General features: G+C 38.7%; 1 protein-coding gene across 2 annotated transcripts in view; it reads right to left on the minus strand.

The window, feature by feature from the left end:
- Positions 1-351: 351 nt before the first annotated feature.
- The window catches only part of PARL (presenilin associated rhomboid like), a 47,820-nt gene continuing 24,519 nt past the window's right edge, over positions 352-23,652 (minus strand). Inside the window, exons 5-10 of one of the 2 annotated variants that reach the window (XM_038583514.1) lie at positions 19,813-19,908; positions 19,073-19,222; positions 17,147-17,217; positions 4,492-4,593; positions 4,255-4,352; positions 352-679 (exon numbers count right to left, since the gene is read on the minus strand). In XM_038583514.1, coding sequence (XP_038439442.1) covers positions 568-679; positions 4,255-4,352; positions 4,492-4,593; positions 17,147-17,217; positions 19,073-19,222; positions 19,813-19,908 — 629 coding nt within the window. In that variant the 3' untranslated portion in view covers positions 352-567. The remainder of the gene's footprint in view (positions 680-4,254; positions 4,353-4,491; positions 4,594-17,146; positions 17,218-19,072; positions 19,223-19,812; positions 19,909-23,652) is intronic. The other variant, XM_038583515.1, reaches the window with a different exon arrangement.

The following is a 23,652-nucleotide window of genomic DNA, read 5'->3' on the forward strand; positions in this document are numbered from 1 at the left end:
ATCTAGAAAGCAAAGCCTAAAAATAGCTTTTTGTATATGCCACTCACTGCCAGAAAACATTACCTTTCTTGGGAAAATTTAGAAAATACTACAGCTGTTATTTCAGTCCACGCCAGCCAGAAGATCTTTTTTTTTTTTTTTTTTTACCTGCCAACCAACCAAAGGAAAGGGTAAGTGAGGAAGCAGAGATGCAAGGAGGCCAAAGTACAAAAACAAGCATCTCTGAGTTTCAATTAGGCCTTTCCCTGTGCACTCCTGCCAAGTTCACTGCTCAAACTATGTCAGATATAACACTAATAGCAAGACTCCAGGGCAGCATTAGTGCTCTTCAAAAGGGACACACACCCTCTGTTTACAAACTAGAGATATAAACCTTTATTTCACAACTTTGTCATAATTCACTTTCTGGTAAGACATGTACTGGAGACAGAGTTTAAAATACTGGGAAAGCTAGATGCTGGGTGTCTTCCAAGCAGGAGCAAAGATGTGGTCACTCCAGGGCTGATGAGTTCCTGGGACTCTCCAGGCAGCACGGGGCACATGCACCAGTATCATCTGATCCCAGTTCTACTTAGAGCCGCCTCCTTTTTTGGGGCTGTTAGTCCTCATTTCATGCCAAATTTTCACTAGAGGCTCCCTGTTCTTCCAAATGAGTTCATGACCATAAGTAATATACCATCTGGGGAGGAGAAAAACAAACCAGGCTCAACATTCAAACAGTATGACATACAAATGTTAAGTACCATGATGATATCAAATTGACATTTAAAAACTGAATGCCATGGTTATTTACTATCTTGTTTATTAAAATAGCTGATTGATTTATTTGATGTAGATCAATGACTCACTGTTAATATGGAGTGTATGACAGATCAAGAGGAAAAAAAAAAAAAGAAAGATAAAAGGGATGGGACTATGTGTGACACATACTACTTTTGATTCACTACTGCAACTGAGCATCACCTCCCCATTACAGACATGAGGAAACCAAGCCTCAGAGAAAGCAATCTTCTCAGGAGCTAACAGCTTCTAAGGACTCACCTGAAGTCTAGACTAATCCTAAGCCTGGTCCCTCTTCACTACATTAAATGTAAGAAATGTCAGCATTCAAATTCACTAATGATGGCTTCAATAGTTTAAATGCTTCTCGTCATCTTCCACCTGGCTACACAAAGCTATCTGCTGATCCAAATTCTGCCCACCTTTAGAAATATAGTTCCAATCCCTATTCCGCTCTTAAATACTGCCAAAAAAGCAGCCTAAAGCAATGAGCTGAGGAAAATGAAGCACCGAGATGTTCAGTAACTTACTTTGCCCAGGCTACACAACTAGCGATCACCAGAACGGACACTAGAACCTAAATCTGATTCTGAAAGTGGTGCCATAATCACTACTACTGCATCTAGGGAGAATCTACTGTAAGCTGAGGAACACAAAGTTGAGAGACCACTGAGCAATGCCTGCCTTTAGAAGCCCACAGGCCTAGGTACTGCAAGACCAGGAGCTCTACCTGAGGGAGGCACAGGCTGTAAGTATAACTCGGGGGCACCTACCTCTTCCTCTCTTGGGCTAGGGGAAGGCTGTGAGGGCTTCCTGGAGGAGACGGGGTTGTCTGGAATGACTGTCATTGAAAGCTATGACTGAAACTTTTATTTTTGCCCTCCTTGCCCAAATAGATTTCATGTTCCCTGAGGCAGACACCAGACTGTGTTAATCTTTGCATCTCTTCAAACACCTGACTGAAAACATGCTCTATTTAAATGGCTTAGATTAGTATCAGAATAGCAATTTAATGTTTCATTTTTTTTTTAAGATTTATTTATTTATTCAGAGAGAGAGAGAGAGGCAGAGACACAGGCAGAGGGAGAAGCAGGCTCCATGCAGGGAGCCCGTTGTGGGACTCGATCCCGGGTCTCCAGGATCACACCCCGGGCTGCAGGCGGCACTAAACCGCTGTGCCACCCAGGCTGCCCTGTTTCAATTTTTTTAATGTTCTGTGTATGTTTATTATAAAGTACTTGTATCTTTTTTTCCCCCAAGTACTTGAATCTTAACATTCACTATATTTTTAAAAAGATCATGAAAATAGTCACCATTAAAATGTTTAAAAAAATCAGTAAATATAGAGAAAGAAAAAAGACACTTAAAGAACATGCAAATTAATAGGCATGTTACAAAATTCTTTTGGGCCTAAATCAAATTTTGTGGTGAACTTAGAACAACAGAAAAAGGATCACCTAAGATTCGAATGCAATTGTAAAACTCTTGCAAGAAATGAATCACTTGTCAGGAACTCTCCATTAATGAAGTGTCTTCCCAGATCTTTGTAATACACTTATTTCAAGCAGAGAGTCAACCAATTTAATATTACAAGTAAACTGTTCTGATCATACTTGGAAGTTCAAATATAATTGGTCATTTGGCTAAATTAAAATTAGGAAAACACTTTAAAATTACCAACTTCTAAGTTTCAGTTTGGTTTTTTTTGGTTTGTTTTGCAGCAGCTATATAGCCTAGTGCTCACTCTGAAACTCAGCTCTGCAAGGACTGGTTGTGTGACTTTGAACAGTTCCCTTCTTTAAAGCAGTTTTCTAACCTCACAAGATTTAAGAATATTAAATCAGTCCTTAGCTTGGGCACACAGCAAATATTCAAAATATGTTAGCTAGTATTACTGCAAAAGTACAGAGCGAAGACCATAACATCTGATGAGGGAACAGAGTCAAGGCAATGCGCAGGAGGATACTAATATGGTTTTTACCGTTAGTAAGGATTTCTAGCTTTAGCTTTATTAATTGAATTAAAGATGTTATAAAAAAAAAAAAAAAAAAAAAAAAAAAGATGTTATAAAAGATGAATTCTGGATATGACTGAGATCTAGTAAATGAAAGGGGTTGAAATTAGAAAGAGCAAAGAAAAAGGATTCCTCTGCCTTTCAGATCCTGTACTTTAAAATACATTTGATCTAATTATTTTCAGAATGAAAAAGGTCATTTAATTATAGTTCAGAAGAATAAAAACCTGCTGAAGAGAAGATCCTTTAAGTATACATGGGAGGATCCAGAGAGATAAATTTAGAGTTCATAAAACAGAATCCTGTTTCCTAAGTCTAGGTTTCTCCTACTGTAATATATCAGGTCAGTTTCTACTATTTATAATGTGCTGCTGTTAGAGCCAGAACTCACATATGCAATTCTTTAATCATCACTGAAAATTATAAATGGCATAATGGCATTTAGTTCCACCGCCTACTGGGCAAAACTGCTCTACTTAGAATAGACTTTTCTTCTTCTTTTTTTTAAATTAAAAAACTTCAGTTTTGCATTGTCATGAAACAAAGTAAAAACCAAGTGAGGGCAAAAAGCAACATTTATGTAGGACAAGTAAGATAGTCCATCAGGGGACCCAGTACATGAGATAGAAATTACTCTGCTGAAGGGACTCTCATGGTCAGATAGGCTCCAGGAGTCCTGAGGAAGTTCTATGATCAAGTCACTCCAATGCTACTACATTTTAGGCAAAAGTCCACTGTCTGACACACAAATGGGAGATCTTGTGAACACTATACTACTATATTCAATATGGTGTGACAGAGGTAGAAAGGACTCTGGATCTGGTTTTAAATCTTTGCTTTGCTCCTAGCTGTCTGACCCGGGAAAGATCACTTTTGGGCCTGTTTCCCATCAGTAAAATGGAAGTAATAATAGTAGAATGGAAACTACTAGCTCAGAGCCTGCCACATAACTGATGCCCAGTTAAGTGGTCAACACTGGTTTTATGATCCCCAGCCTCTACTTGTTCAGGTAGCACACACCTGGACACTTGTCACAGGCAGAGTGTCACTCTGACTGCCCAGCGCTGGTGACAGGGAGGTGAGCAGCAGCAGGACAGAGGAGGCCTGAGCATGAGGAAAGGAGAGGACAACGCACACGGTGGGGCTGGGAAACAGTAGCCCAAGAGGGGCTAGGAGATCTGACAGCTCTGGACTTGGGGTGAGTGGAAGTTAAGAGTAGGGTAATGGCATAGTCTATAAATGACTGAGGCTGGGGCAGGACCTGCTCTTCTCCCTTCCAAGCTCATATGGTAGAACTGGGCAAAGCTGAAAACAACTATGTGACAGGTTTCTCAACCTCCCACCCCCCACTTGCCCCTGCTTTCGTCCCAGAGTTAACTGCCTTGTTCTGCCTTCCTAAAGGGTGGGCAGGAAGAGAGGACCAAGGAGGCAGCTTAGCAATTGGTTATACTCAAACTTACATTCCAAAGAGAGCTCCCCCGAGATGTGCTGCATGATCAAAAAATTTCCAGCCCAGGATCATTCCTGCTGTATCCATGGCAATAATGGCTTTTAGGGCCTGAAAGCCAGCAAAAGAGAATAAAACTGGTACAACTTTGATTCCTCCAGCATTGACATTTCTAATTTAAGGGCAAGAATTCAGTCAATGTAAAAATATCACCACTGTCCCCAGCACTTCACTTCATAAAAATACTCACATTCCCTGCCGTGAATGTGAACATTGGAAGGAAGATAATGGCAAGCCTCCCTTCTGGGATCTTTGTGCAGACAGCAGCAAGGACCGTCATGATTGCACCTGACTGCAAACAAACACATGTGAAAATGTGAAACTCTCAATATGCAACTGTTTCATGACTACAATGTCTAATGTAGCAATACTTTTTCCACAAAGTTTATAAGCCATACGTTTCTAGGATGAGTACATATCTTAAAAGCCTTTAGTTATTAACGTAGAAAATATCAGGCAAAGGGGGTTCAAGCCCACTACCTGGAAAGCACGAGGAGATGTGTAACCACTAGCCTGTGAGTACTTCATGAACTTCAGGGACAGTGTTAAGCATGATACATGCATCATTTCATTTAATGACTAAAAAGAAATTCTCAAATTTCCACAAAGCCACTTCACCTAGACTGTGACGTAAATTTGCCCAAAGAAACTCACATGCATGAATTTCTTCCAAGTATAATGCTTTATCTTAAAACAAAAAACACCCTGTGAAATTTATACCCTACTTCATAGTAAAACTAAACTTTTTTTTTTTTTAAGTAGATTTTTATTTATTCATGAGACACAGTGAGAGAGAGGCAGCAGAGGGAGAAGCAGGCTCCATGCCGGGCGTCTAATGCGGAACTCAATCCCAGGACCCCAGGGTCATGACCTGAGCCAAAGGCAGACACTTAACCATAGGCCACCCAGATGCCCCAAACATTTTCTTTAAAACCTTTGAGTAAGGGAGACCTGGGTGGCTCAGTGGTTGAGCATCTGCCTTAGGCTCAGGGCATGATCCTGGTCTGGGGATCAAGTCCCACATCGGGCTCCCTGAGAGGAGCCTGCTTCTCCCTCTGCCTATGTCTCTGCCTCTCTGGGTCTTTCATGAATAAATGAATAAAATCTTAAAAAACAAACAAACAATTTTTGAGTAAATGCTCTGCTCTAGAAGAGCACGTCATGTCTGTCCCATGGCTCTACATGACCACCCGTCACAGCATCCTCCCAGGGACACACATGCATCTGCCTGCCTGAGAAGCACTCTCCCCCAACAACCTCCTACTATTTTAGAGAATAAAAATCTAAATCTCAGGGCACCTGGTTAGCTCAGTTGGTAAATCATGCAAGTCTTGATCTCAGAGTCATGAGTTCAAATCCCACACTGGACCTAGGGCTTACTTAAAAAAAAAAGAAAATCTAAATGTCACAACCTTATGATCAAGAAGTCAACCATTTCTTATTATAGTTGAAATTATAATGGCTGTATTTTTTTAAATCATGTTTTTCCAGGTTGCTACATAACCTTCATAACTTAAATGTATAATGGCTATGAAGTATCTCCTGGATAAATAATGCTAATTTAAGTCTTAATGTCAGACATGTTCCCACTTCCTCTAAATGGTAGAATACTTGAGAAATTAGATCATAATCGCTAGTTCACATTAAATCTCATGATAATCATTCAACCAAATACTTGAGGCCTACTTCGTACCAGGCACAATGCAAGATGCTGTGGGTATAGAGGAGCACAAAATTAGCAGTCCCTTCCTGAATGGAGCTTACAGAAGCACAGACATAAAAACAAAATGTGATGAGCTAGGATAGTGAAGTAGGGCATGCTATGGTGGCATGTGAAAGGGAGAGCTCATTTAAGCTCAGGCTGACGTGACATCAAATTTTGCACGGAAGGGTCACCAGGCATTGGGCAATTAGAAGAGGAGGAGATGGGAAGAGTGTTCCAGGCATAAAATCAGCTTAAACCAAGCCTGGATATCAGAGAGGACAGTGAGTGGAAGAAATACAAAGAAGCCGAGTACAGCTGGAGGCCAGGGAGGAGAGCAAAGGGAGGTCAGCAATTTAACTTCATTTGTCTTCTGCCAAAGTTCTCAGTTCTAGTCACTTATTAAAAATAATAAAGCTCCGGGGCACCTGGCTGGCTCAGTTGGTAGAACATGTGACTCAGTCTCAGGGTGTAGGGTGTAGAGATTACCCAAAAATCTAAATAAATAATAAAACTTCCATGATAGACATTCTACAAAACATGTATCTACTATTCTTCAGAAGTATCAAGGTCATGAAAGACAAGATCAAGAAAGCACAAGACTGGAGGATACTAAAAAGATATGATAATTAAATGCAATATAGTATCCTAGAACAATAAAAGAACATCGTGGGAAAATGGGGAATCCAAATATAGTTTGCAGGTTAACAGTACTCTACCAATGTTAATTTTTTAGTTTGGTAAGTCATGTTTATAACAGCTGTTACCTAATGTACCCCTAATGAGATGTATCCTTCACCCTTATAATAATCACCAGAGCAAAAACTTCGAGCCAGAATAATCAATGGGGTGAGGAGGTTGACAAACAAGAGATCCCGATACTTACATAAATCCCAAAGCATCTTCTCACCAATTATACACTGATTTTAAACAGTAAAAGAAAACAGTAACTTTAGAGTAGAGAAACTGGATAACAACCAGTCAATAAATGGACAATTAGGAGCAAATGAGCATTATGTGCTTCCAGTTGTGTTACCCAAGGACAGACCACCATTCATGTAGCATTTCAACCAAAAACACACAATCAGCATCTCATCATGAGGAAATAGACAAACCCAACTGATGGATATTCTATTAAATAACTGGTCCATATGGTTCAAAACTGTTCATGACATGAGGGGGAAAAAAGGCTGATCAAAATCAACAAGCAGAACTACATCAAACCCAAAAGCTTCTGCACAGCAAAGAAAACCATCAAAATGAAAAGGTAACCTTCCAAATGGGAGAAAATATTTGCAAATCATATCTAATAAGGGATTAATTTTGAAATATATACAGAACTATAATTCAAAAGCAAAAAAACACAATCCAATTTAAAATGGGCATAAAATCTGCATAGACATTTTTCCAGACTTTTAGATGGCCAGCAGTCACAAACACAAGGAAATATCACCTCACACCTGTTTGAATGGCTATTGTTAAAACAGCATGGAAGTTCCTCAAAAAATTAAAAACTGAGGGGCATCTGGTAGTGGCTCAAGTAAGCTGGGTGTCTGACTCTTGAATTCAGCCCAGGTCATTATCTCTGGGTTGTGAGATACAGCCCCGTCAGGCTCTATACTCAGCACAGAGTCTACTTGAGATGCTCTCCCTCTCACTCCTTTTGCCCCTCCCTCTGCTCGTGTATTCTCTCAATAAATTAAATCTTTTTTTTTTTTTTAATTTTTATTTATTTGTGATAGTCACAGAGAGAGAAAGAGAATGAGGCAGAGACACAGGCAGAGGGAGAAGCAGGCTCCATGCACCGGGAGCCCAACGTGGGATTCGATCCCAGGTCTCCAGGATCGCGCCCTGGGCCTCCAGGATCGCGCCCTGGGCCAAAGGCAGGCGCCAAACCGCTGCGCCACCCAGGGATCCCAATAAATTAAATCTTAAAAAAAAAAAAAAAAAAAAAAAAAAGGATGTTTTTTAAACATTAAAACCAGAATTATCATATGATCCAGTAATTCCACTCCTGGGTATTCATCTAAAGACACTAACTCAAAAAGGTGTATGCACTCCCATGTTCACAGCATATTTACAATAGCTAAGATCGGGAAACAACCTAAGTGTCCACCAATGGATGGGCGGATAAAAAAAATGTGGTATGTACATATGTGTACACACACACACACACACACACACACAAAGAGGAATATTATTCAGCCATTAAAAAGAAGGAAATCTTAGGGCGTCTGGGTGGTTCAATCAGTTGGGCATCGGACTCTTGATTTCAGCTTGGGTCATGATCTCAGGGTCATGAGATTAAGCCTGGTGTTGCACTCTGGACTCAGCATGGTATCTGCTTGCAATTCTCTCACTCTCCCTCTGCCTCTGTGCTTCTCCCTGCTTGTGCATGCTCTCTCTAAATAATCATTTAGATTATTATAATTTATATATTTATATAATTTATATATTTATATAATTTAGAGATTATAATCTCTAAACAATCATTTTTTAAAATATTTATTTATTTATTCATAAGAGACACAGAGAGAGAGAAGCAGAGACATAGGCAGAGGGAGAAGCAGGCTCCCCAATACAGGACTCGATCCCGGGACTCCAGGATCACCCACTGAGCCAGAGGCAGACACTCAATCACTGAGCTACCCAAGCATCCCTAAATATATACAATCTTAAAATTAAAAAATTTGAAAAGAATGAAATCTTGCCATTTGTGACACACGAATGGATTTTAAGGGCATTATGGTAAGTGAGATAAGCCAGGGAAAGACAAATACTGTATTATCTCACTTGCATATGAAATCTAAAACAAAACAAAACAAAAAGCAAGTTTTTTTTTTTTTTTTAATTTATGATAGTCACACAGAGAGAGAGAGAGAGAGAGAGAGAGAGGCAGAGACATAGGCAGAGGGAGAAGCAGGCTCCATGCACCAGGAGCCCGATTAGGATTCGATCCCGGGTCTCCAGGAGCGCGCCTGGGCCAAGGGCAGGCGCTAAACCGCTGCGCCACTCAGGGATCCCAAAAGCAAGCTCTTGTATGTGAAGAAGATTGGTGGTTACCAGAGTCAGGGATAGGGAGGGCCAAAATGGGTGAAGAGGGTCAAAAGGTACAAACTTCCAATTATAAAATAAGTCAGTCATAGGGAAGCAATGTACAGCATGGCAATCATAGTTAATACTACTGTGTTACATATTTGTAAGTTGCTGAGAGAATGTAACTTAAAGGTTCTCATGACAAGGAAAAAATATTTTAACTGTACCTTGTATATGGTAATAGACTTGTTAACCATGTTTAACCAGACTCATTGTGATCACTTTGCAACTTATACAAATATAAAATCATTATGTTGTATGCCCAAAGCTATAATGATATGTCAATTATACCTCAATTTAAAAATTTTTTAAAAGCTGTGGAAGGAAATGTTCCAGCTTTTGGGATACCAGAGAGACATAACCACTAAATGCAATATATGATATTAGAGGGAGAAAAATAGCTACAAAAGACATTACTGGGACAATTTACAAAACTGTAATATGTTCTGTAAGTGAAACTAAAGTATTATATCACTTTTAAATTTCCTGAATTTGGGGACGTCTGCGTAGCTCAGCAGTTAAGCGTCTGCCTTTGGCTCAGGGTGTGATCCTGGAGTCCCGGGATAGAATCCCACATTGAGCTTCCTGAGTGAAGCCTGCCTCTCCCTCTACCTAAGTCTCTGCCTCTCTATCTCTCTGTGTCTCTCATGAATAAATAAATAAAACCTTTAAAAAAAAATAAGCAAATTTCCTGAATTTGATAACTGAACTGTAGAAAGAATCAGAATATTCATATTCTTAGAAATATACACTGAAGTACTTAAGGATAAAAGGGCATGATATATGCAACCTACTTGCAAATAGTTCAGAAAAAATAGTATGTATAAAGAAAATGACAAGTGAAATGTGGCAAACTGTTAAAAACTGGTGAATATAGTTCAAGAATATTTTGCAGTTCTTTCAAAGTGAAACACAGACTAAATGTAAAACATAAAATAAAAACTTTTAAAGAAAGCACAGGAGAAAACTCCTTGTGACCTTATGTTGGGCAAACATTTCATAGCTATGAGACCAAAAAGCATGATCCTTCAGAAAAAATAACTTAGTAAATCAGACTTTATATAAACCAAACAGTCTTCCAATGGATACTGCTGAGAGAAGACAAGATATAGGCAAAAGAGAATACTGGCTCACTACAGATAATCTAATAGGAAAGAAAATTCTCATTACTATGCATTTAATTAACTGAATGAACTGAAGGTAGACGCTATTAACCAACTGTGCCCCTTAAAAAATTGTTTTAACTGGGCAAAATATTTGAACACTTCAGAAAGACATATGGATAGCAAATAAGGACATGAAAAGATGATCAATATCATTAATCATTAAGGAAATAAAAAATTTAAACCACACAGATATCACTATATATTGGTTACAAATTAAAAAGATTGACCACACTAGGTGTTGACCACACTAGTGTGAGACAAAATCTCACACTGCTGGTGGGAAAGTAAAATACTATAACCACTTCGGAAGACTTTGGAAGTTCCTTAAAAGTTAAATACTTATTTGCCATACTATCTGGCCATTCCACTCCTAGGTGTTAACCCAAGAGAAATGAAAGCACACATCCATACAAAGAGTTTTACACAAATGTTCATAGCAGCTTTTCTATAATAGCTAAAAGTAGAAACAACCCAAATGTCCATCAGGTGAATGCATATACACATTCTGGCATATTCATACAATGAAACATGAGTCATCCATACAAAGGAATAAACTGATATATACAACTTTATGGATGAATTTCAAAATAACTACAAAGTAATGAAAGCCAGAACAATAATAAAAAGGACTATATGCTAGGTGATCCCATTATTAAACTGTAAACAGTAAATACAAATTAAACTATCATGACAGAAAGTAGAGAGGTTGCTGCCCAAGAATGAAGGGAGAAGCAGTAAGGGGGGGCTACAGAGGAACACAATGACACTTTTAAGATGACAAGTATGTTCATTTATCTTGATTCTAGCAATGGCTTCATGCGTATCCTCATGTCTGAGCTTGCCAAATTATAAACTTTATTATTTTTTTCAAAGATTTTTATTTATTTATTCATGAGAGATGCAGAGAGAGAGAGAGAGAGAGAGAGAGAGAGAGAGAGGCAGAAACATAGGCAGAGGGAGAAGCAGGCTCCACAAGGGAGCCTGACACAGGACTCAATCCCAGGTCTCCAGGATCAGGCCCTGGGCTGAAGGTGGCGCTAAACCACTGAGCCACCCAGGCTGCCCTTCCTAGATTTATTTTTAAACAAACCTAAAAAGGTCAACTCAACAAAACCCAAAATCAAGCTGAGACCTTATTTTCTGAGAAGGAAAAAAAAACAATAAAATTATATTTCCCTCCAAATGAGGCCACCAGAATTTGATTAGTTGATGTTAAAGAACAACACTAAAATTAAAATGGTTAGGTAGCTCTAGATTACTTCTCCATAGATGATTGTTCTTCATCTAAAGTGCTCACTATAGATTATTTTAATATGAAATTTTTTTTTTAAATTTTACTTATTTATTCATGAGACACAGAGAAAGAGGCAGAGACACAGGCAGAGGGAGAAGCAGGCTCCTCACAGAGAGCCCGATGTGGGACTTGATCCCGGGTCTCCAGGATCACGCCCCTGGCAGAAGGCGGCACTAAACTGCTGAGCCACCTGGGCTGCCTAACAATCAACTTTTAGATAATAACCACTCTACTCCAGCCAAACAACAGAAAAGGCTGTGGCCCAATCCCCATCAACAAAGACTGAATGGAGAGCCTGACTTCTACCCTTGCAGACTGCAACCAGGCATCCCAATACTGTTGACAGGGTAGGGTCAGTGGAGGTCATGTAGGCAGCAGTAACAAGGCACCCTGTTCTTCCTAGCCAAGAGAGGTCTACATAGGCGACTCAATTTCCAGAACTCCCAGTCCTGCCCTCTAGTAACAAGAGCCTTCATCCCTAGGTGTCAAAGGAGGCTAAGTAGGGAACCTGGACTTTAACCTTATCAGACACTAATGATCAACATACCCCTTTTCCCCCCTCATCAGAGCACCTTCGGGGCAGCCTAATAAAGAGTAGACTCAAAGTCTCATAATAGCCAATATGTCCAGTTTTTTTTTTTTTTAAGATTTTATTTATTTATTCATGAGAGACACAGAGAGAAGCAGATACACAGGCAGAGGGAGAAGCAGGCTCCATGCAGGGAGCCCCACGTGGGACTCAATCCTGGGTCTCCAGGATCAGGCCCTGGACTGAAGGTGGCGCTAAACCGCTGAGCCACCTGAGCTGCCCTGTCCAGATTTCATTTAAAAATCATTCACCAGGGATCCCTGGGTGGCGCAGCGGTTTGGCGCCTGCCTTTGGCCCAGGGCGCGATCCTGGAGACCGGGGATCGAGTTCCACATCAGGCTCCCGGTGCATGGAGCCTGCTTCTCCCTCTGCCTATGTCTCTGCCTCTCTCTCTCTCTGTGTGACTATCATAAAAAAAAAAAAAAAAAAAAAAAACATTCACCAGGGATCCCTGGGTAGCTCAGCGGTTTACCACCTGCCTTTGGCCCAGGGCGCAATCCTGGAGTCCCGGGATCGAGTCCCGCATCCAGCTCCTGGCATGGAGCCTGCTTCTCCCTCTGCCTGTGTCTCTGCCTCTCTATCATGAATTAATTAATTAATAAAATAAAAATAACTCACCATACCAAGAACCAGGAAAAACCCCAAGTTGAATGAAAAAAAGACAACACCAACAAGATGACACAGGTATTAAAATAGTCTGACAAGTATATATTTTTTAAATTTATTTATTGGGACACCTGGGTGGCTCAGTGGTTGGGTGTCTGCCTTTGGCTCAGGGTGTGATCCCGGGGTCCTAGGAGAGAGTCCAGCTTCAGGCTCCCTGGAGGGAGCCTGCCTGCCTCCCTCTGCCTATGTTTCTGCCTTTGTGTCTCTCATGAATAAATAAAATCTTTAAAAAAAGCAGACTCTCCACTGAGTGTAGAGCCCAAAGCAGGACTGATCCCAAGACCCATGAGATCATGACCTGAGCTGAAATCAAGAGTCAGATGCCCAACCAACTGAGCCACTCAGACATCCTAACAAGCATTTTAGAGCAGCAATTATAAAAATGCTTTAATGCGCAATTACAAACATGCTTGGAACAAGTGAAAAAATAGCACAAAAATAGAAAAGCTCTCAAAGAAACAGAAGACACTACTAACAATGTAAACTTTAGAACTAAAAAATACAGTACCCTAAAATAGAAACACTCAATAAATCGGCCCAAGTAGAATGGAAAGGACAAAATAGTCAGTGAACTTGAAACAGAGTATCAATTACCCAGTCTGGACAACAGAAAAACAAGACTGAAAAAATTAACTAAATTTCAGGGACCCATGAGATTATAAGTGATCCAACATTATGTCATCAAAGTTATAAAGGAGGGAGGAAGGGTGAGGCTGAAAAAGTATTTGAAGTAGTAATGGCTAAAAACGTCCCAAAAGACAAACTCTAGATTCATGAAGCTAAGCAAATCCTAAACAAGATCAACACAAAGATATCCATGACAAGACAGAGTCAAACTTCTGAAAACTAAAGACAAAGAAATTTTTCAAAGAGATCAACACCACCTTACCTATAGGCAAAAAGCTATTTGAACAACAAAGAACTTCTCTTCAGAGACTATTGTGGCCAAAAAGAAGTGGCACAACATTTTTTCAAGTGCCCAACGAAATGTCAGCCTGGAATTTTTTATCCAGTGAAAATATCCAGAAATGAAGAGACAGACATGTTCTAAGAAAAACCTAAGTATCACCAGCAGACCTACCTAAACGAATGGCTAATTCTCCAAATAAAATGAAAATGATGAAAGAATCCTGAAACATCAGGACAGAAGAACAATGGAAAAAGTAAAAATTATGCATAAATATAATTGGTTTCTCCTCCCTTGGACTTTTCTAAATGATGCTTAATTATTGAAGCACTTATAATAATAGTGGCCAATATTCTAAATATATGTGGAGCAAGTATTTAAGACAAGTATAATCTGGAGAAGACATAGGAATGAAAAGGGAGGTAAGGTTCACTTCACTCAACCACCACCAGCAGACTGTAATAAGTGATGTGTGTATATATATTGGAATACCTAGAGCAGCCACTAAAAAAGTTATACAAAGAGATATACTCCAGACACTATAGGTAAATCAAAATAGAACTCCATATGAATCTGTTCTAGTGACCATTTCATTTTACTTGCAACCCTGTAGGAAGAGACTAAAGATACTCCTCCCCCCCCCCCCAAAAAAAGATACTTCCCTAACTTAGCAGAGAATTTTTATATACAGATTAAATGTGATACTTACATCAATGAAGTTATAGTAAGCAAGTTATCATAATGCTACTGAGCAAATCCACCCTATGATGAACTACATCATTAAGTGAAAAAAATTAACATTTTAACAAATGCTGTTTCCTACAACAAACATTTTATTGATCTTTGCCATCTCAAGATTAAGGGCTATATTTCACAGACAATAAACTTTTGAAAAGTAGACTAGGGAAAGCTTCCTACCAATAACTACTAAGAAACAATTTTTAAGTGAGATTCTGAAAACAGAGAGGTCTAACAAAACCGTTATCAAAATCCCGTCAGTATTCTTGCTCTCTAGTGCCAATATGTTAATTGACAAATATTCTTTAATGGTCCCCTTTATCCTTTAACAAAGGATTATGATGAAGCCCATCATCTAACACAACTTTGTCGACAGTATTTTTTTTTTAGTTTTCTCATTAAAAATGCCATTATTTCTGATGATTTCATTTTCTTTATTATTGGGGACAATTTTATCCTGACATGGCTGTACAGAATTTTGATTTCTGAGCAGGAACTACCACTACCACATTTCTTAGTACATGCTCCTTATTATGCTAAGCATTCTAAACACACTTGCACTGCAGATCAGAAGAGATGTGCTATCCCCATTTTACACAGAGAAATTAAAGCTCAGAAAGGTTCAGGAATATGTTCTAGAAATCACAGATAAGTGGCAGAGCTGGAATGCAAACCCAGTCTAATTCCAAATATCTGCCACACTCTTTTCATCTTGGACTTCAGTTTCTTATCTGTAAAATGAGAATACTTGTCCCGAGGCACATCAAAATGTCCTCCCAGGGGTGCCTGGGTGGCTCAGTTGGTTGGGCACCCAACTCTTTATTTTGGCTCAGGTGATGATCTTGGGGTCTTGGAATTGAACCCTGTGTTGGGCTCTGAACTCAATGCAAAGTCTGCTTGAGGAGTGTCTCTCTCTCTCTCTCTCTCTGTGACCGTCCCCCACTCTCTTCCCAGAATGAATAAATCTTAAAAAAAAAAAAAAAAAAAAAAAAAAGCCCTTCCAGATCCTCTCAGTTAATGAAAAAAGTCTCCCCACATTCAGAACACCTGAAGACTTCTAGAGAACACTAAGCCCTTTCAGTGTGTATTACATATAGCATATAATGTTTTTTCCCCAACTAAAGTCAGAATCTATTTCTGACTCATACCAGTGGTCTTTGTTGCCTTCACATAACAGGTGCTTAGTTGGTTAATGAGGTAAAGGATAGGATTTGAAATATGTAAATTATATCAGCACAAAATTTTATATATAAAACATTCCAGGGATCCCTGGGTGGCGCAGCGGTTTGGCGCCTGCCTTTGGCCCAGGGCGCGATCCTGGAGACCCGGGATCGAATCCCACATCGGGCTCCCGGTGCATGGAGCCTGCTTCTCCTTCTGCCTATGTCTCTGTCTCTCTCTCTCTCTCTCTCTCTGTGACTATCATAAATAAATAAAAATTTTAAAAAAATAAATAAATAAATAAATAAAACATTCCATTAAGGGAAAAGCAGGGCTTAAGAAATCCAGTAGGTTATAGGAAAAAGTATAGGTCTCATTAGGAAATTAAGAACACACAAATTATGGGCTGATTACTTAAGAATTCTTCTAAAACTGAATCTTCTTAGAGTTTCTTTTTTTTTTAAGATTTATTCATCCATCCATCCATCCATTCATGAAAGACACACACACACACAGAGAAAGGCAGAGACACAGGCAGAGGGAAAAGCAGGCTCCATGCAGGGAGTCCGACGTGGGACTCGATCCCAGGTCTCCAGGATCACATGCTGGGCTGAAGGCAGCACTGAGCCACCTGGGCTGCCCTTCTTAGAGTTTCTTTAAATATGAAACCCCCTATTTCAATGCATTTAAGTGATCTGCATTTATATACGTAGAAAATAGGGTGCCTGGGTGGCTCAGTTGGTTAAGCCACTGCCTTTGGCTAGGGTCTGAGGTTGTGATCTCCAGTTCTTGGGACAGAGCCCCGCATCCAGCTTCCTGCTTGATGGGGAGTCTGCTTCTCTCTCTCCCTCCCACTGCCACTCCCACCACTCTCTCTCAAATAAATAAATGAATCTTTTAAAAATAATAAATATGTATAAAATGAAGTCTTTAAAGAAATATTATGCAAAGATTTCCATGTGCCTATAAATCTGCCACTAAACTCAAAAGAAAATGTATTTTTGTCTTTATGTTTTTAAAGCATCCAGAACTTAGCTCCTAAAGACAGGTACTATGATCATCTTGCTCACTGGCTGTAATCCCCAGTCTTGAGTAGAGTGCCTACTAGTCTAATCTGCCTAGCAGACACTCAAGTAGTGACTAAACATCATAATCAAATCTGTAATTATTTTGAATTTTCCAATGCTAGATTAGGCTACCTGGTTTTAGAGACTCATTGTTTTCACTACTCCTCTTGATTTGTACTGTTCCATCAAGTATATATAAATGACCAATGGTTAAAAGCTATAGCCTGAGGTTTAAAGGGTCTACAAACATAAATTCTAAGTTAGATACAGATTAGTTAGTAGCATTGTCTCAAATGTTAATTTCCTGGCTTTGATAATTGTACTGTGGTTCTGTACTTAACAGTAGGGTAATGGGTATATAGGAAATCATAATAATTATGCAACTTTTCTGTAAGCCTCAAATTATGTCAAAATGAAGCTAAAAACTAAATTTAGAAAATCTACATTAGAAACACTTACTGCACCGAGTGATGGTCCATATCTTCCTGTGGCAACTTTACACACGTAACTGACAAAATTGGAAATCACGCCTGGGAAAAAAGTCACATTTCGATCATTATAGTGAAGTATAAAAATGGTTTCCATTTCTGATCTCCACCTCACAGAGACTAACAGTGTCGGATCTCTACCTAGGTCAGTACAAGGTGCAGGCACAAACACTTACCCTATCATTCTAGATATTTTAAAGAAGAGTCTGATCAACTGCACAACTTACTGAGTGACACAGGATCATTCACTTTACTTCTCAGTCCTCACTTTTCTCATCTATAACATGAAAAAGACTATTTCCAAACTCAACAACTGTCTGGGAATCCTCTAGGCCATACTCCAAACACTAAATCAGATTCTCTGGAATAGGACCAGAGAATCTATACTTTACTCAGTTTGCCAAATGATTCTGCCACAGATCTAGACTAGATGATCTTTTTCAAGTCCCTCTGGCTCCGATGTCATCTAAGCTGAACATGGCTCATTTTAAACAACTTCCTACAGAGCAGGAATTAATGGCAGCTGACAGACTCATCTTACCTACTATACAACTAGTGCTTGAGAAAAAAACTACACACTTCTGTTACAGGCCAAAGATATTGCTCAGTTTCTAGTTTGAAGGGACCAGATGCATGGATATTTAATTAACACTAAGCACTCATTCTGCACCTTGCTGTAAATGCTTCTATTTAATCCTTTCTACACCACCTTGTCAGGAGAGACTAAGTATCATTACCTCAGAGAAGTATATGTTCTTTTCCACAACATCACACAGCAAGTAGCAGAAATAGGATCTAATAAAACTAGGACTTCTGTCTTCAAGCTCTCAAGTGCTTTCTTTCACACTACAGTATGATTCCCAGATACACTGCTTTTAAATGAAGGGAGTTCAGGGGCGCCTAGCTGGCTCAGTCAGAAAAACATGTGACTCTTGATCTCAGGGTTCTGAGTTCAAGCCCCATGCTGGGTACAGAGATTATTTAAAAAAAAAATAAACTTAATTTTTTTAATTAAAAAAATGAAGAGAGGGCAGCCCCGGAGGCGTAGCGGTTTAGCACCGCCTGCAGCCCAGGGTTTGATCCTGGGGACCCTGGATCGAGTCCCGCATCGGGCTCCCTGCATGGAGCCTGCTTCTCCCTCTGCCTGTGCCTCTGCCCCTCCTCTCTCTCTCTCTCTCTCTCTGTGTGTCTTTATGAATAAATAAATAAAATAAAAAAAAAAAAAAAAGAGATTTCAGAAATGAATTTTTATGCTGTGTGGTTTTTAATTAAGTACATTTTACAAAGAGAGGGGTAAAATTTAATTGACCAATTGCCAGTTTAGTAGCATCTAGAACCTGGAATCTACTACCACCATTTCCTAGTTGAAATAAGGAAATGGTGTTATCTCCAGGACCATGACTGGAACTGTTCCAGACTAATATATATGCTTGCAGCAAAGTTAGAATAAACTCATTCTTGACAATTTATTACAAAGCTCTGATCCAAAGCTTTCTGGAAACTGAACACACCATGGGAAATGAGTTTATGGTTATTTAACAAAGATCCAGATGACTGAGACAGCCAGCAAGTCTTGGAAACACTGATTTATAAAAATGGTAGGCCTGATCTAAAGAAACAAAGCCTAATGAGATAAAAATGACATTTGTAAAATCTATACTAAACCTTAACTCCTGTCTATCCTGATTTAAAACTAAACATACCTATAATCTTAAGAAGAAACCAGCATGATGAGAAGCAGAAAAGAAAATAAGCCACCAGTCTGTGGCATCCTTCTCTATATACAATTTATACAATTCTCTACATACAGTCTTCATATGTAGACTATGACTATAATCTCCTCCAGGTAGGTGGGAATGCTTATACTCTGAAAGATCCCCAGATTAAAGTTTATTACCTGCAGATAGGTATACTGCCATGAACTGCTCTTGACCCAGAATGTTCACTATGCTGGAGGAGAAGCTCCACAAAACATACATATTTGCAGCCATGTGAAACAATGAGAAATGACTGAATGTTGACAGCAACATTGGAGAACACAGGACCTCTACAAGAGAATGAAAAACAGTCTGGTAATCATAGGACACACGACCATGATCTAAAAATGATCTGTTTTAAATTTTTTTCATTACTATTATAAAAAATTCAAACATAGTAAATAAAAATAGAGCCAGTTAAATAAGATGGTTTACCACAGTATTTTTCAAAGTGGCAAAAAGTTATCCTAAATTTCTCTCTTCTACTTTAGCAAGCAACCAATAAAAATTCTCAGTTCAACGAAAGCAACTTATCCTTACAGCAAAAATCACTTAGAAAAAGGATTTCATAAATTATTTCAATTACAGATATGCAGTTGTACATAATAGTATCCTCCAAGAGTAAATTTGTAGTGATCATGCATCTTATGTCACTAAAAAATACTTATCTACTAGGTGCAAGGCACATTTTAGGTACCTGAGACATAACACTAAGAGAAATGAGGTCCCTTTACTCAAGGAGCTTACTTATAGTCTATCTTCTAGATTCTGCTTATAATATTGAAAAGTAACTCATCCTTTTTATAGGATTTCAATTAACATAAAGCATATTTCTTTCATATTACATCTACTTCAAAATAAAGTCATTAAGTAGACTTACTTGAAGCTGGGTTTGATGTGAAATATCTGATCATTGTCCGCTGTAGAGAAGGTACTCTCCATAAACAGAATACAAAAACATTTGCTGCTATGATACCTACAAAATAAAGATTTATAATTTAGGGAGGTTAAAAATAGGAACAAAGTCTGATTGAAAGTCCACCTGAATAAGATTTTCTACCACAATTATTTAAGATTACTATATACTTATGGGTTGGGTGGGGGCAGGGCAAGCTAAGGAAAGTTGAGTGAAATCAATGTTTTTAAGTATCAAACTATATGCACTGGTACAGTCAGAAAATTCCTGGGAAACTGCAAATGCTCTAGAAGCTAACTTCCTTCACTCAGATCCACTTTCTTCAGAACAGTTTACTCTTCTCAATAAGCAATAATCAGATCTATAATTACTGTTTGAAAATGGCAAGCCAGAGATAAGTAATGTACAGATTTGGGTTCTTTGGCCAAGATCAGAAAAGCTATATTGCATAACACGCTTCTTTTTCCACAGGGAATAATATACTTCTTAAACTTACAGAAACATCTATGTGTCATTGGGTAGATGAAGATCCACTTGTCTGAGAAAAATACTTCTTAGGTAAGAATTCAGGAATGACCTGGAAGAATTTTCCAACTGCTTTTGAAACTGTTTATATGTGGGAGTTGAGTAACTTTCACTTTTAAGAAATTGATGTTGCTAGAACTATCACTAAATTGAGGTTTATTATTTAATGATGGAATTAACTATTCAGTAACATTTTAGTGAAAAATTGTTATTCTTGGGGTGCCTGGGTGGTTTAGTCAGGTAAGCATCTGCCTTTGGCTCAGCTCATGATCCCAGAGTCCCAGGATTGAGCACTGCACTGGACTCCCTTGCTCGGCAGAGAGCCTGCTTCTCCCTCTCCCTTTGCCCTTTCCCCTGCTCCCACTCTCTCACTCTCACTCAACCTCTCTCAAATAAATAAAATTATAAAATTTATTCTTAAAAGCTACAAACGTTAAAAAAACACATTAATTTTAAGGTACCACAGCTCCTTGCCCATATAGTAGGCACTCATCTATTTGAATTAAAGGAATTTATTTTTTTGTTTTTTTTTTTGTTTTTTTTTTTGAATTAAAGGAATTTAAACATTTATTCATTCCTCCAGTTTCTTTCATCAATAAGCAACTAAGGCCTTTCAGCTTCTTCAATCATAGTAAACACTGATTCCAGCAACATTCTGGTAAGAGGATTTATTTTAGAAGATATTCATTGTATAATCCCCACCGGCTGCTATATCTTGGAGTTTCCTTTGGCTTCTATATTTACTCACTAAGGCTCTCAGCTATACTCTCACTCTCCCATTTGAGAGTCAGGCAGGAAATGAAGCTACCATTTTTCATAGATTCTAAGACATTTCGTCCATTTTAATATCTATAATCAGGATGCATCTTACAACTGGTGGTGTGTCATAGATGAACTGGAAAGATTTTTTTCTTCGTGGCACATGAAACAGTGTTTTGCTGCATTAACTGAATGATTCCATCAATTTTATCATGTCTTACTAGTGGGAACTGACAGCTGTTATGCACCTTCAGTAAATAACTAATTAGAAGTCTTTCAAAGATGGTGAGAAGGACAATATTCGTGAAAGGATGGAGAAAAGAGGTCACAAGCAGGGCAAGTGAGAGTACAATGTATACCTCCCAACAAGGAGCCTGAAACCCTGGGCAGGAAAGGTGGGCAGAGGAAGGATAGAGCCTCCTCAGGTGAACAGACCTCAAAGGGTTTATCCTAAGGAAGTGAGCAGTGATTAGTGTTGCTTGGGTTTCCTTAGTTTCTTTTATAAGAAATATATCTATTACCCAGAGAATTCTCTGAGGCCTAGGTTGTACATAGTGATTGGTACCTTGGGATAAAGAAGATCTGAGAATAGTTTGGCTCCAGGACTCTATGATCGCAAAGACAATCAGGCTTAAACAAAATTACTGCACGCACTCAAATGCAGTATTCAGAAACTCAAATAATGGTTCCCTCCTCCTCCTTTTCCTTTGAGAAGTAGCACTGCTTAAGGTCTTTGCTTTTATCTCCATTTAGAAGGAGTATTACTTGCCTCCTCCTGACTCAGTAAACTCTTAGACAAACTTGACACTGTTGATTTGGTAAGTGTGCTGCTGCCTCAACACCTACCTTTACCAAAAGGGATGCAGTGGATTACGTTAGAGAGAGTAATGAAGTAATAAGGACTTTGAAAAATTCTTTCCTTCACAAAGCAATGAAAAAATTGGCAAAAAAAAAAAAAAAAAAAAAAAAATACCCTGTCAGAATCAACTTATTCAGAACTCTTGGAAACTAGCTAAAGGCCTGTAGCAACTCAGTATTTAAGAAAAATAGCAAATCTCAATAGGAATAGAAATTTTGGGGCATTTTAACTTGCCCTGGTCCCATTCCTTTTCCAGCTACAAGTTGAAGCAATAAGTTATGAAAACAATCCACATTTCCCATGCAGTCTCACAACCACGAGAGGTAGCACAATGGAGCTGGAACTCTTTTAAAGCCTCCTTCCCAAAGAATTGTTATCATCTGACCTGATAATAGTTCCCTGCAAGACTCCACTTGCAAGGATGTCTATATTGGACTTGACTGAAACCTCAAATGCAAAATTCCTTTTCACAGGGGGCATTTGTCAGAAACAATATCAGGCAAGTGTTTTTACGTTCATGGCTGCCTAAGATAGTGGATAATTTTTGGAGTAAACAAAAGACCAAACAAAAATCTTAAAAGGAAAAGCTGAGGAATGAGATGTCCACAGGAGCTTATAAAGCCTCAATATAGTCCTAGGTTCTTGTATACCACAAACCTAACAAAAAAAAAAAAAAAAAGACTTTAAGATAATATTTGTTATTAGACACAAAGAAGGACATTACAGAATGATAAAAGGACCAAGATATAACATCTTCTTGATATATCAATATAGCAATTACAAACATACATGCTCCTATAGAATCCCAAAATATATAAAGCAAAAATTGAACTTAAAGGAGAAAGAAACAGTTCAATAGTAATAGTTGGAGACTTCCAATACCTTATTTGTAGTAACAGATAAAATGATCAGCAAGGAAATAAGACTTGAACAACACTATAAACCAAGTAGGCCTGACAGACATCTATATAACACTCAACAGGGGCACCTAGGTGGCTCAGTTGATTAAGTATCTGACTTTCGATCTCAACATGGTGAGTTCAAGCCCTATGTTGGGCTCCACAATGGATGTGATGCCTACTTAATAAAACAAAATACCCAACAACAAGGCAATACATTCTTGGGACACCCCACTGGCTCAGTTGGTAAAGCACGTGACTCTTGATCTTGGGGTTGTGGGTTAGAGCCCCATATTGGGTTGTAGAGATTGCTCAAAAATAAAATCTTAAGGGGTGCCTGCATAGCTCAGCCGGTTAAGCTATCTGCTTTCAGCTCAGGTTGTGATCTCCAGATCCTGGGATCAAGCCCTGCGTTGGGTGGGGAGTCTGCTTCTCCCACTCATGCTTCCTTTCTCTCTCAATCAAGTGAATAAATAAAATCTTAAAAAATAAGTAAAATCTTAAGGAAGAAAAAACACAAACAACACATTCTTTACAAACACACATGTAACATTATCCAGGATAGATTAGACCGTATGTTCGGCCACAAAGCAAGTCTCAATGAATTTTAAACAGTGAAATTATATGAAGTATGCTCTCTAACCACAATGGAATAAAATTACAAATTGATAACACATTGGGTGAAGTCATAAATTTGTGGAAATTAATATATTCCTAAATAACCACTGGGCCAAAGAAGAAATCATGAAGTAATTTAGAAAG

This window comes from Canis lupus, chromosome 34 (assembly GCF_011100685.1).
Source record: "Canis lupus familiaris isolate Mischka breed German Shepherd chromosome 34, alternate assembly UU_Cfam_GSD_1.0, whole genome shotgun sequence".
In the NCBI taxonomy this organism is placed as follows: Eukaryota; Metazoa; Chordata; class Mammalia; order Carnivora; family Canidae; genus Canis; species Canis lupus.